The 15773-nt window shown below is 41.7% G+C and overlaps 2 protein-coding genes across 2 annotated transcripts; both read right to left on the reverse strand.

Moving 5' to 3' along the window:
* Positions 1-2809: 2809 nt before the first annotated feature.
* On the reverse strand, positions 2810-8280 carry cdk15 (cyclin-dependent kinase 15). Its single transcript, XM_029136263.3, is given in 14 exon segments — positions 2810-3518; positions 3595-3737; positions 3876-3924; positions 4892-4955; positions 5331-5424; positions 5490-5544; positions 5547-5609; positions 5691-5814; positions 6221-6283; positions 6416-6510; positions 6664-6743; positions 6823-6917; positions 6999-7130; positions 8002-8280. Coding segments are annotated over 14 exon segments (1434 nt in total). The 5' UTR covers positions 8266-8280; the 3' UTR covers positions 2810-3405.
* A 645-nt stretch (positions 8281-8925) lies between these two features.
* On the reverse strand, positions 8926-15553 carry ftcd (formimidoyltransferase cyclodeaminase). The gene is made up of 14 exons (XM_029136251.3): positions 15414-15553; positions 14276-14459; positions 14072-14200; positions 13757-13845; positions 13002-13181; positions 12775-12912; positions 12545-12676; positions 12405-12466; positions 12032-12158; positions 10834-10995; positions 10151-10194; positions 9945-10083; positions 9694-9789; positions 8926-9604 (listed from the first exon to the last, which is right to left on the reverse strand). Exons 1-14 carry the CDS (start codon positions 15465-15467, stop codon positions 9521-9523), a joined length of 1620 nt encoding a protein of 539 aa, XP_028992084.1. The 5' UTR covers positions 15468-15553; the 3' UTR covers positions 8926-9520.
* Positions 15554-15773: the final 220 nt, after the last annotated feature.

Here is a 15773-nt window from a genome sequence, read left to right on the forward strand (position 1 = left end):
GCTGCTACATCTGAGCCAGCTTCGGACCGTAATTCCTACCCAAAGTCTAAGCCAGATGTGGCCCACACCAAATTCGCTATCTGTGAAGTTCTTTGAGGTGGAGAGGGGCATCACCATAAATATACTGATGGGTAAGAAGGGCAACCTTGTAAAAAAATCTGAAAGAAACTTGTTAACCAACTGTGTTTGGGAATAAACTGCAAGCAGCAAAAGTAAAATTAAATGGAGGCTCAAAAACTATTGAGGTTTAATTGTGTGCAGGTGCAGGACAACTTCCCAATGAACTTACAACCTTCAGTTTGTCTACTTTCAGGTCATAATGTGGTATCAGTCCAGGGAAGTAAATCATTCACATAATAGCATATCATCATCACAACGAGAGGCAGAGCTTTTAGCTGCCAAGCTCCTCTCCTCTGGAACCAGCTCCTTCTTCAGGTTCGAGAAGCTGACACACTCTCCACCTTTAAGATTTGGCTTAAAACCTTTCTTTTTGACAAAGCCTATAGTTAGAGATGGTTCAGGTCACTGGCAATGATTGTTAGTCACAGGAACCATCTCTTAGTTAAGCTGCAATAGACATAGACTGCTGGGGGACTTAATTTATACACTGAGCTCCTCTGAGCTCCTTCCTTCTACCTCTTCTGTCCAATAATCTCCCATCATTGTTCTATGTTCACCTAATCTTGCCCCTTTTCTCTAGTAGTTGTGCTTCTCCCCCGCTTTCTCTCTCTCCTCCATTCTGTCCTCACCTACAGGTATCATCGGACTTAGAGCTGTGTCTGTGATGGGCAGCTGTGGATCAAACCATCCTGCCTGTATCCAGTCCCTGGTCCAACCATCCTGCCTGTGCTCTGTTGTTGCTTGTTGTTGCTTGTTGCTGTTGCTGTGCTTTTCTATCTCTCTATCCCCTCACCCCAACCGGTCGAGGCAGATGGCCGCCCACATCCAGCCTGGTTCTGCTTGAGGTTTCTTCCTCGTTAGTGAGGGAGTTTTTCCTCTCCACTGTTGCTGTCAAATTAAATGCTTGCTGTATGTGGGATTTGTTGGGTTTAGTTCTGAAAGGTCTTAAACATTACTTTGTAAAGTGCCTTCAGATAACCTTTCTGTGATTTGGCGCTATATAAATAAAATTGAATTAAAAAAATGTTTCAGTAAATCTCCAATTTAAGCAGGTAGATAGATACTGTAGCTATCCAACAGTGTCTTTAACAGCAATACACTAAATTAAAATAAATATGCTAAAACACAGAAAATGATACAGGACAGACAAAAACAATAGAAAATAGATGTCACAACAAAGATCAGAAGCAGTGACACATACGTGAGAGGAGAAAATGAGGCTGTAACCAGAAAAATGTATGTATATCAGTTCCTTTTAGGCATTGAAAGTTATTTCAAATAGTTGATTGGTCCTCAAAGCTATTTAACACTGCATCACATTCACCCATTCACACACATAAGCATTCAGCCATTCCCACACTGGTGACAGAGCTGTTATGCAGCTTATCCTGACACCGGGGCAACTTGAGGCACAATCAAACAAACCAATAAGTTAAAACAACAAAATTTATTTTTTTATTACTGCAATACAAGTAAAATAGTTAAAATAGCTGTACATCAGAAAACCTTTATAAAACATTTTAATTTTAATTTAATCTAATCCTCGTGCACTATTCAAACTATGTCATGTTTGTGCTTTTTTATGTTGTGACATAACCACCTGACAACACCAAATACACAATCATATCTCTGTAAAGTGCTCTCTACAGGACCTGGCAATAAAGCTTTTCTGAGCAAACCAAAAAAATACTGAAACCATACGTCAAGTTGTTTAAACCTGCCTGTTATCACAAAGATGCTGAGTGAACCTGATGAGCTGCTTCTGAAGAAAAGATTAAGCATTCATTAAAAAGGACAAACGCATTAGTGTTCACCATACTCCTAAATGATGCAAAGAATGAGAACAGGTAGTAAATTACTACTGCAAATGTTAAGATGACTTTTCTTCATTTTTTACAGAATTAAAACTAAAATTAATTCTACATGATTTACTTTATGTATAACTAATAGCAGGCTAACTGTGTCTGTTCTCCATGCCATGACACTACTGTATGTTCAGGAACCACCACCATTTCTACCTCCTGCACTGGTCTGGAGGACTGAAGTAATCACACATCCTCTCTTCATCCAGTTCTCTCTTCACACACATCACATATTGCCGTATGCTTGGTTTTATACCTTAATAGCACTAAAACTTCAAACTGTCTTCACTGCCACTACATAAATATCATAACATTGTCAAATCACCTGTGTTATATAAAAATGTTTATTAAATAATGATTTAAATAACTAAAACAAATGTAATATTTATTTAAGTAGATAGTTTTGATTTGGCCATTTTAAAATTCTAACTACTGCTTCGGTGCGGAACCTGTTATCTTGAATTTAGCTTTACTGCCTACTACTGTTTAACTTTGATTGTCAAACTTTGGAAAACTATCGACATTTTTAAAATAAATAAAAATAGTTTTAGCATTGGCAGTGGTTACCAGTGGCTATCACAATTAGCATGTGACCTGTGTTGTCTTTGTGTTTACTACTGTACTACATAAAAGTCTTGATTTATTTTATTGAAATGTGTCATAGCTTAGATTGCGTTGGTGAAAAAGGACAATATATTGTTCACCAGGAAAGCTGAAGAAACTTTGTGAGAGAAAAACAAAAGTTTGTTGAGACAAAAACAAACAAAATCTAGAATCTAGAAACTTAGAGATTCTTTAGAGGTTTAGGCATCAAAGGCTGTCGCAAATTTTAATTAATTCATAATGAGATTTTAATTTCCTCTGATCAGACGTCAAAACAAACAGAGTTAAATATTCACAAACAGCTACATTTTCTCTTTTATCTCACAAATCAATCAAATGTTACAATTAACATTCCGTCAATCAACAGAAACAAGCTATTATGAATTCACTCAAAACAAGTTGCTGGGACAAGTTTTTCCTTTGTTATAAGTTTTCTTTGGAAAACATGACTTAATTGACAAAAATGGCAACAAGAGCAAACAGGCAATATCGGCAAGTCCTGCAAGATAGTTTTAAGGATGTGAAAGCTTTAAAACCTTTATTTTCTGGATATTCACCATCTTAATTTCTTTCCTTCACGAAGAGATTAACTGATATACTAGTGTTGTACTTCAAGTACAATAATAGTAAGTAGGAAATAGTAGCATGGAGCTGTAACTTTAGGTCATTTATTCACAAAACATTTAAACATTGAAAACAACGAATCTGCCACTAAAGGGAACAATATGAAATGACATGAACAAAAAAAAAAAAAAAAAAAAAAAAAAAAAAAAAATAATAATAATAATAATAATAATAATTTATACGTTAGCTTGAGTAATCACTGCCATTTAAGTGCTGGCAGCAGGGAGGGTCGGACTTTCCTTTTGGGGTTCAGAATGTCCCTCGTCTCTGTCTCCAGATGAACACCAGGGACCTTGAAGACTGACACAGCTGTAAAACACGAGATGAGCCTTCATTTACTGCACTGGCTCTGATAGCAACTAACACAAGCGTGTGGCGTCCTTACTGTCTCTGAGGTGCATGATGGCGGGCGGCAGCGTGCTGAAGTACGCCTGCTGCAGAGCGTCTTCGGCGGAGATCCGGGCGCTGGGAACCGCTTTCAGCATCCTTTGAACCAGGTCCTCAGTCTTATACGGCAGCTGGTGCAACCTGAATCACGTGGACCACAAAAGCTGCTATTTAGCATTTTATACCTGCTGAATAACCACCAGCAAGGGCCGACGCAGACACACTCAGGTTTATGAACCCAAGGGTAAAGCCATATGGGTGAAATGAACAAGAGTTTACCTCATCCACACTGTCCTGAGCTGCTTGGGTTCAGAGTGGACAAAACATTCTGTAGAAAGAGAAGCAGCTCATTTTGGAACCGTGCAGAGTTACGTCTAGAATAGCAACAGTAACATGTTGCATGTGTTTTTATATAATGTGGCACGTGTCACCGTGAGGCTGCAGCTGTGGAACGCTGCTGATCACTGATGGTTCAGCTTCTGATCTCTCTGCTTCTGAGCTTAATGACCTGTTTAGCCTGTTCTCTAACTATAGATTTGAGTTCTGTGAAGTCTCAGATTTGAATGGTTTAATATCCTCATACTGTACTAAAATGGTTTGTGTCCTTCACCTTAAAGTTTTCATTTATTGATTGTATGTTATTTTTAGTAATTGTATGTTAGGTTCAGGAAGAGAGCATTCTAGAGTAAAAATGTGGTAAAAATAGATAATGATTCCCAGTCATCTATGTGAGGTCTCCCTTCAGAGTAAAGTGGTTTCTCCATCTGTCCAGCAGCGTCTTCAGTCTGAGGATGGATAATTTCTCCTCTGGGTAGGTTTCACACCCCACCTGTGAAGAACAGACTTGTGGTGGACTGAGGACTGTGACCAGTGAGCAGATGAAGCTCTCTGTGACTCCTTCATCGTTCCTTTATGGCCTTTGTGGGATAGATGATGAATGGAGGCAGGGTGTGTCTGAGGCTCCACCTCTGTAGATGGAGGCTGTTTATCTGTCCCTCCCTCCAACCACTTGTCTTCTCTGTCCAGAATATGAACATTGTTTTCCTCAAACGACCTTTGACCTCATAACAAGCCTCTTCTTTACAGAAGAGGAATCAAGAATCTAACTTTGTGGTTTCTACCATCCATCCTCCGACTGTTGACGCTACCTGGACGCTAGCTTCTGGATTTAATATAAGATTTTCCAACTTTATTCATAGCTTTTTGACTTTTATGTCAGACTTGTTTTGTTATTATCTAAAAGCACAGAAAAATTGTATGAAATTTTAAGGTTTGGAGGTAGCGTTTTTACTCACCAGGTCTATAGTTACGCAGCAGACTAACTCCAGGCCAGGAGTCCTCAGAGGGAACACCCAGAACCTGCACATATGCCCAGGACATAATACTGTATGGACTGACCATTAGGGATCCACCTGGCTCAACACCGATTACTGCCCCCCCCCGCGGTCAGTTCAGGACCGCCAGGTAGAAGGCCGGCAGTGACTCTTACACAGTTCTAAATAACATTTTAGTGTTTGTTTTCCTTCTGACATTTACTGTGATCATCAAAGAAAGACTTCTTTTGTCTTTCTGACTATTAGCATGTTTGGCACTGTTATAGTTTGAATGTCTGAATCATGAATGTCTTTGTTACGTTTTGTTTGAGGCTGGTGCACAAAAAAGTAACAATAAAAGCAGTAACATGATACTTTGTACAGTTGAACGTGCGTTTAGCAGCATCGAAGACTTTCTCACCATCCAGATTTTCTGCAGTTGTCCGAACACATCAGAGTCTCCGGGAAACGCTGGCGCCCCCTGCAGCATCTCTATGAAGATGCAACCGGCTCCCCTGTTGGAAAAGGAGTAACATGTTCGTGATCAAACCTACTGATGAGCAGCGTGTGCAGCTCTCACCACATGTCCAGGGCTGTGGAGTAGTCTGTCGATCCCAGCAGGACGTCGGGGGGCGGTACCACAGCGTCACCACGTCACTGGAGAAAGTCTGGCAGGGGATGGACTTGGACCTGGCCAGACCTGGACTCAGGACCAGAAACATGCTCACTGTGGCTAGAACCAGAAGCTAACAGCTGTCTCAGCTCCTGGTTGTGCTCTCACCAAAGTCAGCCAGCTTGAGTTCTCCCAGGTAACTGATCAGCAGGTTCTGAGGCTTCAGGTCTCTGTGGAGGATCCTCTGGCTGTGGATGTAGCAGAGACCTCGCAGCAGCTGGAACATGAAGATCTGAGAGCGGACAGAAGAAATCAGCCATGTAGTGTCTGTTCTAGTTACTAGATACTATCATTAATACTTTACATATGCTGCAAATTTCCATTTTTCATAATTTTGCTATCTTTTATTTAACATTCTTTTGTAAATTGCCCCATTAAAGAAACACAGAATGTTTGATGCTACTTCTGACAACAATATGTTTAGTTGTATGGTAACCAATGTGCTGAAATTTAAACATGACGAACTGACCTCAGATTCTATCAAGGTTGTTTTGAATATGCATTTTAACCTGGATAATAATTACTCACAATGAAATGCTACATTTGAATGTTATTCTGAGTTTAAAGGGTTTTAGTCTATGTTTACTTCCATCTGCCTCATGGTGGCAACAGGTCTCTGCTGATGTGTAGTCACGTACCCTGATGTTGTGGGAGTGCAGACCTCCAGGATGCTGGATCATGTACTGGGCCAAATCTGTCTGCTGCAACAACCACACAACAACAACATGTAGAGCCTCTGTCTCTGTGTCCATCACACACCAGAGCGTGGTTGTCATTGTTTCTGCTTCGTTCATTTGAGAGAGTCTGGCACTAGAGCACATGTTGTTTCTCACCACGTATTCAAAGACCAACGTCAGAGAGTCTCTGGTGTGAATGATGTCATGAAGGATGACGATGTTGGCGTGTTTCAAACCTTTGAGCAGAGATGCTGCACACACACACACACACACACACACACACACACACACACACACACACACACACACACACACACACACACACACACACACACACACACACACACACACACACGTTAATAACAAGGTCCCGTGTATGTTGAGGTGCTGTGAGGCTTGTTCACCTTCCCTGATGGCGGTGAACGGGACGCCCTCCTCTGTCTTCATGCGGATCACCTTCAGTGCCACCAGCTTCCCGTTGATCCTCCACATAGGACAACTATTAACTGACAGGTCACACGTTGACTTCATGTTTTGTGTTTCGTGCTGCTGTAACCACTGACCTGCTGATGCCTTTGTACACAGAGGAAAACGCTCCTTCTCCGAGTTTCTCCAGACTGAGGTAGGACTGAGCTGCTCCGAACTGCAGGCCCGGTTTCTGAGCATGTGAGTGGTCACACATTACGTTACACACTCCCAGCTACTCTGTCATATCTTATGTGATGTGTCAGGTGCTGACCCATGTGAAGCCGTCCTCCTCGCCATCCCCTCTCAGGGGGTCACTGTTGCTGCGTCCCCTGTGAACCCGGAGGCGTCTGACCTGCAGCGTGTGGAACCAGTGGGTTCGCGGTCCAGTTTTGTCCTGATCCAACTGAGGCGTAGACAGAATATACAATGTGAAAAAATCTGAAAATTAACCTGTGCGAATTGCGTGCGCTCCTCAAGTTGACTCAACTCTCAGGATCCAAAGCATTTTACATTACTTCTCAGCCATGTCATGTTATCACCATTCTGTAAATCTGTTAGTCTCCTCCTCCTTATTCCCTCACAGTGAGTTTTTTTAGTATGTGCTATTATTATTTATTACATCATTTTAATTTAAATATTATAAAAATTATAACTATTTTTTGCTGCTGATATAACATTAGTGTTAATGGCGCTTACGGCAGCGATTATAAGCAGGAGCCGTGTGAATCCATCCTGAACTGGCTGTGGGACCCGGATCCTGCCTGGGGCCATGCAGGCTGCTGGTCAGCCCCACATCCAACCCTGAACAATCTGCTCATCTCCTGTGATCTGTTTGCAGTTTGAAGTCATGTGATTAGCAGCGGCTAACTAGCAGCTTCATTTGGCTTTTCTGAAGAGTGTTTGAATCATTGTGTTGCTGAAATGGTCCCATCTTGACATGTTTCATGTATCTGAACCAGCTGATATTCATTTGCATTCACAAGAGGCAGGGTCGCTTTACAATTACTGGCTGTCTTTTTACTTGTGTCATTTCATATTATTACACAAACATTTATTTCTCAACATTCATCATGTGAATGGTTGTTCTGTGGCTTCTCAATAACTGACAAGTTGAGGAGATTATATTATCAAGCCTTTTTTAGAGTTTTAGGTTCAGTTTTCTGCCACTAATAAAACTTTCCCAGATCAACAGACAATACATGAGTTTAAATATGCACATTTAGTCATGAGGTTGTTTTCCAGCAGATGCTGCTGTAACGTATCTGCTCACCCACCTCAACAGGAGGGAGTGACGCTGAACTGATGTGATGAGCCTCAATTTCCATTCGTCCCTCGTCCTCCTTCAGTTCAACATTGTCCTCGTTCTCCTCCTTGTGTTCCTCTTCCTCACCAGAGCAACACCTTGTCAGCCACTTCCTGGCCTCCCTCACCCACTGGGTCAGGACCTCCATCTTTTCCCCTCTCCTTACTTGCTCTTCTTCTTCCTCTCTGCCTTTCATACGACTCACATGGTCGAGGACGAGCAAACAGGGTCCCATGACTATCACTACCCCTCACCCCACCCTCAGTCCACCACGCATTGTTTAGAGCAGCTTCCAGTCAGCTCAGTGTGGACTTACTGCCTCCCAGTGGCCACTTTACATTTAGTAAATTGTCCTTCTAAAACCCCTTTTTTCGTTCTAATGTGTTTTATACTGTTTGGGTTTGAGTTTTTTTCTTTTTGGTGGTTTGTACAAGCTTGACGTTTGACTATTTGATTTGTTTCATATGGTTTCAGGCCTCACTGCTTTGATTGATTGTGCTTTTATTGTGTATTGTTTCCTAATAATATTATTATAGCTAGAGGAGACTGAACAATATTGGACCAAGCAAAGAACCATGCGGTACTCCAAAGCTAATCCTAAACAAGAACAAACTGGAATATGTTCAAAAAATAGGATTTAAACCATCCCAGTGCTGTTCCCTTAATTCCGATGCTATGTTTCAGTCTCTGTAATAGAATGTTGTGATCTATTGTATTGCATGCAGCACTAAGATCTTACAGGACAAGGACAAAAACTAGACCATTGTCTGAAATTAACAGTAGATCAATAGTGACTCTAACCAGATGCTAGAGAGACACTCCAGCTGTACTCAAACCTTCTTCAAACTGTCCTCAGAGTGTAGTGAGTTCTAAACAGACTTAACTAACAGTTGAGTGGGAGGTTCTCCAATAAAGACTTTTAGTTTATTCAAGTACTGTAAAATTAAACACACATAGTAACAGGAATTAAAATACAAAAGTACACAATTTAAATTCCATCTCTGTTGCATATAGAAATAGAAATTTGTAATGGACTATATTGTGTCTCCAGTATAAAGTAAAATCACAATACACATTATGTTTGCAGTGAGCTGAAAAATTAAATATTAATAGACAAATAATGTCCAAGGCAAGAACGTGGAAAGAAAATTGGCAGCCAGTGATTTGCTCACTTCCCCAACTCCAGCTGTAACCAACTAACTGAGCAGAAGGTGACGCTGCATCACACAAAATGCACGCAGGCATTTCTTTAGCTGAGAACATGCTCTTAAACAAAAAGCAGAACAAAAACAGAATCAGACTTCTCGTTGAAGTTGCCCAAAATAATTCATATCGTGACTTGATTTTAAAGAATGGTACATTTTTTGGTACAACTTTTCAAACTAACACTAGCAAACACTTGCTTTTCATTATTGGAAATACAACTAAAATACAAAGTTGTTGCCTCGGAGTATTTGAATTCATTTTTTGAACTGTGGATGTAACTTGTTTTAATTTCTTCTCTCAGCAGCAGTGAGGATGGCGGTGACGCTGTCCTTTGCCTCCTGTAGCAGCGCTGATGCTCTCTTTTGAGTCTGAAGCACAAAACAACACAAGGAGACAAAAATAATAATAACTGAGCACAATCTGAACTCGCCACCTTTTAAAACCTCGAGACACTTACAGCCACTTTGAAGGACTCATCTGTGATGTCTTTGAGGTTAATCATGACGTTGTAGTAAGCTCCAAACACAGCTGTCTCCAAAGCTTTAGCAGCCACCTGTCAAGCACAAAATGGCAGTAAAGGAACCAAAAGACTGCAAATGACGGCCATGTGCTGATTTTGGGAGGTGACAGACCATCACAACTAATGAAGCCAGTGACATAATGAAAGGCTCATGTACAGGTTCTGGACGAAAGCAAAGTGTATCTCACCTGAGCGTCAGATTTGCAAGCGATGTTTGCAAAGGCAACCATCTCCTTAAGAGACGGCCACAGGAGACTGATCCTCTCAGCAAGAGACAATGGAACGCCGACGGCTCGTTGCAGACCCTTCTGCATCGCAGCTTCTCTTCTGGTGTGTCATAGAAAGTTCACTTCATCAACATGACCAACATTTAGCAGGTAGTAAATCATTTTACCTTTTAACCTCCTCTGCTGTGGTCTTTGGCATCTTCAGGGCTGCCTGCAACAGAAAGAACAAGAGAGCTAATGTACTGGACTCATAGTTCTATTAACACTGCCTTTTGGAATTTCATTGGATTTACTGCATTATTCATAAAATGTCAGCTGATATTAATCTAAAGTCAATAGTATTCACAAAAGTGTCTGAAATAGTCACAAAAAATCTGATCTTTCATGTTTTTGTTGAAGCTTAACAACCATAAAGACCTGGTTCTCCCGTGTCAGCTTAATCTGCATAGCAGCTTTGCCACCAGTGCGTGAATGTGTGGGTGCTTGTGTGTGAATGTGAGAGCTTGTGTGTGTGAATGGGTGAATGCAGACTGGTCGCCTCCGTCGTGTAGCCTGCTTCATACCCAACAGTCCTCCCTCAACTAAGAAGGAGCCATGCCCCAACTGTTCCCACATAGTAAAACTGTCCAATATGCCCTGGATTTCCCTTGACTGGAACTAAGGGGTCAAACCCAGGTCCACACAGTGAAGCCAGGCAAGTCTTTTTCTCCAGGAGGGGTGTCCCAGTGCTTTTGATAATACAGGATATATTGATCTTCTTGTGTTCTATGTGATTGATTAGGATAATTAGTACACAGCACATACTGTGTAAAAACAAGCCATGTGGACTGAAAGCGAAATCAAAACTGACCATGTAGCTGTTGAAGGCAGAAGAGTCAGCATCCACCATTAGCAGCAGTTCGTTCATGGCCTGGTGAAAAGGAGGAATCAGCCTCCTCATCACAGTGTCCAGGTTGTCAAACTGCCTCTTCCCATACGTCATCTGTCCAACCATGGCTCCAAGTGCTGCCCCCTATAGGACAAGACGTGTATTCCCGTCACAAACAGCTGCTTTGACGTTTAGAATAAAGGATTGTTCACCAGTAAGAGGAGGCTGAAATTCACCTTTATAGACTTTTTACTTATGGTTTTAGCAATGGAAACGAATAACTGCAACTGAACATTACAAACACTTCTGTAAAAAGGCCTAACAACTGTCCACTGGTCGAATATACACAGCTGTAGGACCCAGGCCACTACATCAACATCAATATACCATGAAGAAAGGATTTAGTATGTTGATTAAAAGTTTTTGATTTGATTTGTTGAGTTCAGTTGTGTGACCTAAAACCTTAGGTGGCTTATAATAACTCAGCTAAAACTCAGTAAATTGGATGAATAAAATTGATTGAAATGTCAGAGACAAAGAAACTCGACGGTTCCGTATGAAGTGTAGGTTCTAACCAACAAACCTGAGACTGTGTTTGACAGCTCATTGTACTCGCAGACCATTGGCTGACTGGCCACAGATGTATTCATTAATCAACAACATCAACATCTCATCACTATTGTAGCTAATATGATCCTCATGGAATCTGTAATCGAGCCCATCAGTGGAAAATCAGTTATTTCAACAAACAGAACTCAATACTCAAAGTGACAGTACGTATGAAGCAGCTCCTACACTGTTGTCACATCTTTTTGATTATTTTGGCCCAAGAAGGTCTAAATAATGATCAACAACAAGGACGTTTATGGTCAACGTGTCATGGTGAATAAAGCTCTACCCCTTTTTTCTTTAGAGACATGAGCTTGTTGGAGCCTGTCCCAGCTGTACATTGGATGAGAGGCCTCCACCCTGGACTGGGCCTGTCCATCACAATACCACACAGAGACAGACACAGTGCCACACCTACTGACTGCATGTCTGTGGGCTGTGGGAGGAAACCCATGCACCATCAAGAACATACGTACAGGTCATTTGTGGAACTTCATGTTTCCAACATCTCCTCCACCAGCCTCATTATCACTGATCCAGCTACAGAAACCACAAAGTAGTTCATTCTTACAAGAGCAGCAACAGCAGCAGAAACTGATCCTCCTCCAGGCGCCGCAGTCCGAGCTCCAACGCTCTGGACAAACTGCTGCAGGGACAGAGACACAAGCCGTCCATCGTCCTGATGTCTCACCATGTACCTGCACAGGTGAGATGGATGACAGCATTCTCACAATTTATATATAAGAACATTTATTTTGTGATGCATGTACATACTGTATCTTAAATATACCTATATACATGTACTGTATGTCACATTCTAAAGTGTATATAAACTGAGTGTATTGTCTTACTTTTTGCAGGATTCGGTTTATTTGAACTGTTTAACAGTGAATTTCCCTATGTGGGATCAAAATGACTCAAACCATCAAAGTGGAGAAACTTACTCTATGATTCTCTCCTTTGGGTTAAATGGACCAAGAGAGTCAAGGCCAAGTTTACTGACCACCTGATGACACACAGAGAACAAACTGTCACCAGAGTCTGACATTAACACAGCTGTTTCATGAGTCATTCGTCTGCCTACCAGTCGGACTTTGTGCTCCTCTTCCAGGATGAAGAGTTTGTCTCGGTTGATGTAGAATTCTGCAGTGTCCAGCAGAGCCTTCAGAGGGATCAGACCCACGATCTGGGAGCCAACTATGGGAAGCTTCAACTCCTAAACAACACCAACATGCTTTCATACTCCTCTCACTAGTACTTTATTCATTTACATGATATTTCCTTCCCATTCACATACATGGGTCAAATGCTAACCTCAGCATCCTTGCAGATCTCCTCGTACACAGTGTGGAGTGGTGTCAGCTCGTAGTCCAGGATGTTAGTAGACACCTGAGCCAGGTTGGCCTCTTCCAGGTACCAACCCATACCCTGCACCTTCTTCAGAAGACCAGGCTGGGCCAGACACAAAGGACACATGAGACAGCCTGACCGTGTACATACACACATTAGAACACGTGATGGTTTGATCAGCCAGTACACACCTGCTCCTTCCCTCGACCCTGCTCCCTGATGTCCAGTGCCATGCGATGGGCTTGTTCTTTGGTGCCAATCACATTGATATTGTAGGCGATGAGGAACTTGCGAGCTCCCGTCACAGTGGCGCCCCATGAAGGAACAAACGCTGCGGGGCCAAAGTCAGGAGCCCATTCTTCACGTTTTAACTTGATGAGAAACAGATCACAAAACATAGTCGCAACCACATGGTCTATGACTGGACACATATTCAGTGGACTCTGGACATAGATGTCTCCACCTCAGGTGTATTTTTAATCTGTTTAATTTGGGTCAGGTTTGTGTGTGTTTAATCAATAACTTCATAGGACACTGTTTGTGCTGTAGGACTGCTCATGTATCTGCTGAGAGTCATGAGGTGAGGGAGGACTTTTACCGGCTCTGCCAGATGTTTGATCTACTCACCACAGACGCTCTCATTCTCAGTTTCCTGTAACAGTTTTTTTGTCACCTTGGCTAAGTTGTTTGTGTCACTGAAGATACAGCTTTCCAGTAAGCACTTATTTCAAAACAAACACATTTAGACTCACATATTTCTTGAGCCCATATAGTCAAACCCTGATACCTCATCTGATTTCCAGGATCCCAGTGCATATTTTCATATAGTAAAGTATAGTTTACAGCTTGCCTACATTTCCCACAATGCCCTGTGCCAGTTCAGCAACCTCTTCTTTCTCATTTAACATTCCACAGACATAAGTGGGTTAAGTCAACAGCTTCCCACCTTCTCAGGTAAAGCTTCGTACTCTCCAGCTCTCACAGATGGAAGACTCTGCCGGGACTCTTTACGAGCTGCTTCGCCGTAAAGATACACTATGAGGGGAAATAAAAATATTTCATTTCAGCTAGAAATTTTATTTTGTAATTTTTATTGTTGTTCTTGTTCTTTTTGCTTTTTGACACTATGGCTACAATATGTTCTATTTCAGCTCTTTACCATTTACTATTATTTACTGAAAATCATATTATAAAGTATTTTTCATGAAACAACAATAATATGCTCATTACTTCATCACTTGTAGGATCTGTGGCATCTCACCAGGCACGTTCAGCATATCTGCCAGTCTCTGTCCGAAGATGTTAGCGCAGCGAACGCAGTCGTCCATGGTGACGTTCTGAACGGGGATGAAGGGACAGACGTCCATGGCTCCGGTTCGAGGATGCTCACCTGAACAGGCGTCACACATTAACATGTGTTTGTGTTTGAATTCTGCAGGTGCTTGTGTGTCTGCTGAGTGCTGACCTGAGTGTTTGCACATGTCGATGAGGCTGAACGCCTGGCGGGCAGCGTTAAGGGCTCCCTCCACCACGGCCTCTGGGGAACCTACAAAAGTATAGACAGTTCGGTTGGTAGAAGGTCCAGGGTCCACGTCCAGCAGGCTGCAGCCGGGGGTCGAGGAGATGGCTGCAGAGATGGCATCGATCACCTGAAAAACAAGAGCAGCCCTCTGTTGACCTTTATGAGCCCGGCTTTGGTTCATGTAGGGTTATGATGAAACATAACGAGGGCACAGAGTCACCAAAGCTGTATGAGCCAGGTGAAGGACGAGGTCACTGCCTCTTTACAATCCAGAATCAGCTGTTCTGACACTGGATTCGATACAACTGAATAGAAGCTGGAGTCTACTTACCAAAAAGGCATTTGTAAAGGCAAAATAGGGAATCAGAGCTCACACATATTCTAGTAACTCCTGTAAATGATCAACCACTTAAAAACAAACACCATTTATAGGTGATCACAGCCCCAGGTGTTGTTACTGTTTTATACAAATGTTGGCCCTGGCCCTGATTAGCTGAATGATATGTAAATACTGAGAAACATCAGTTAAATTCCAACATTACGTTGCATGTTTCAGACATTCGCCATTTTAAAGTTTTAGGGTGAAGCTGGCACTAAACATTATTCAATAGGTTTTCCTAGCTGGAAAAACTTTTAAACTAAAGTTGATACATGTGTCAATACAGATGTCAATACATGCTAAAAGGTTTATTTATAAAAACCTCTATATCTACAGTAATATTATTTGATTAATTAAATAATGTTAGATAAAGTTCACTTTTATCTAATCAATAGTTTGAATAAATTGTAGTGATTTTATCAGCATTAGAACTGTTTAATTTAATTCTAGCCCCAGTTCAGTGCCCTGTATACAAAACTGACATTATAAAGAGTTATAACCAGATTAGATAAGTGTTAACACCTGCTAGACACTAAATCACAGAAGGAAGGTAGTGGCCAACAACTCGCTGCAGGCTTGTAACCGTACACAAACGGTGGGAAGCTTCCATTAAAGCACCCTCTTTCCTGAAAGAGGTAACGAAAGGAGGAAAACCCGAAGAGACACTGATCCAACAACTTTCCGACAGACAAAACTACAAACCTCTTTGCTTCGACCCTCAGAGAAGTTGGGGACACACTCCACTAACTGAGCCATGACGTCTGCTCACCGGACGAGTGGCAGAGATTATGAGCTGGACCACATCCCCCCCAAAAGCCAAACCAGCCCCACACACAGTCAACATGAGGCTGGTGCATTCAATCATTAACAGCTTTGTATGTAGGTCAGCTAGAATGACACACGTTCACATACTAAACGTTTAATTACATGAAATCATTTGTCAACACAGAAAAAAGAGGCCACTAATAATGACTTACAAAATCATTTATGTCGTTATAGTTAGAGAGTAAAGTGTTGAAGCTTTTCACATCGATTCTGGTTTCATTATCATTAAATATTGAC

This window comes from Betta splendens, chromosome 2, assembly GCF_900634795.4.
Source record: "Betta splendens chromosome 2, fBetSpl5.4, whole genome shotgun sequence".
NCBI lineage: Eukaryota > Metazoa > Chordata > Actinopteri > Anabantiformes > Osphronemidae > Betta > Betta splendens.

Bases quoted from the DNA above. Each gene is read 5' to 3' on its own strand.
- ftcd (XM_029136251.3), bottom strand. From the start codon at position 15,467: ATGGCTCAGTTAGTGGAGTGTGTCCCCAACTTCTCTGAGGGTCGAAGC. The intron at 12,467-12,544 runs GTAGGCAGACGA...GTGTGTCATCAG, and splicing joins AGGAGCACAAAGTCCGACTG to GTGGTCAGTAAACTTGGCCT. The intron at 12,159-12,404 runs GTAAGTTTCTCC...TCACCTGTGCAG, and splicing joins CCAAAGGAGAGAATCATAGA to GTACATGGTGAGACATCAGG.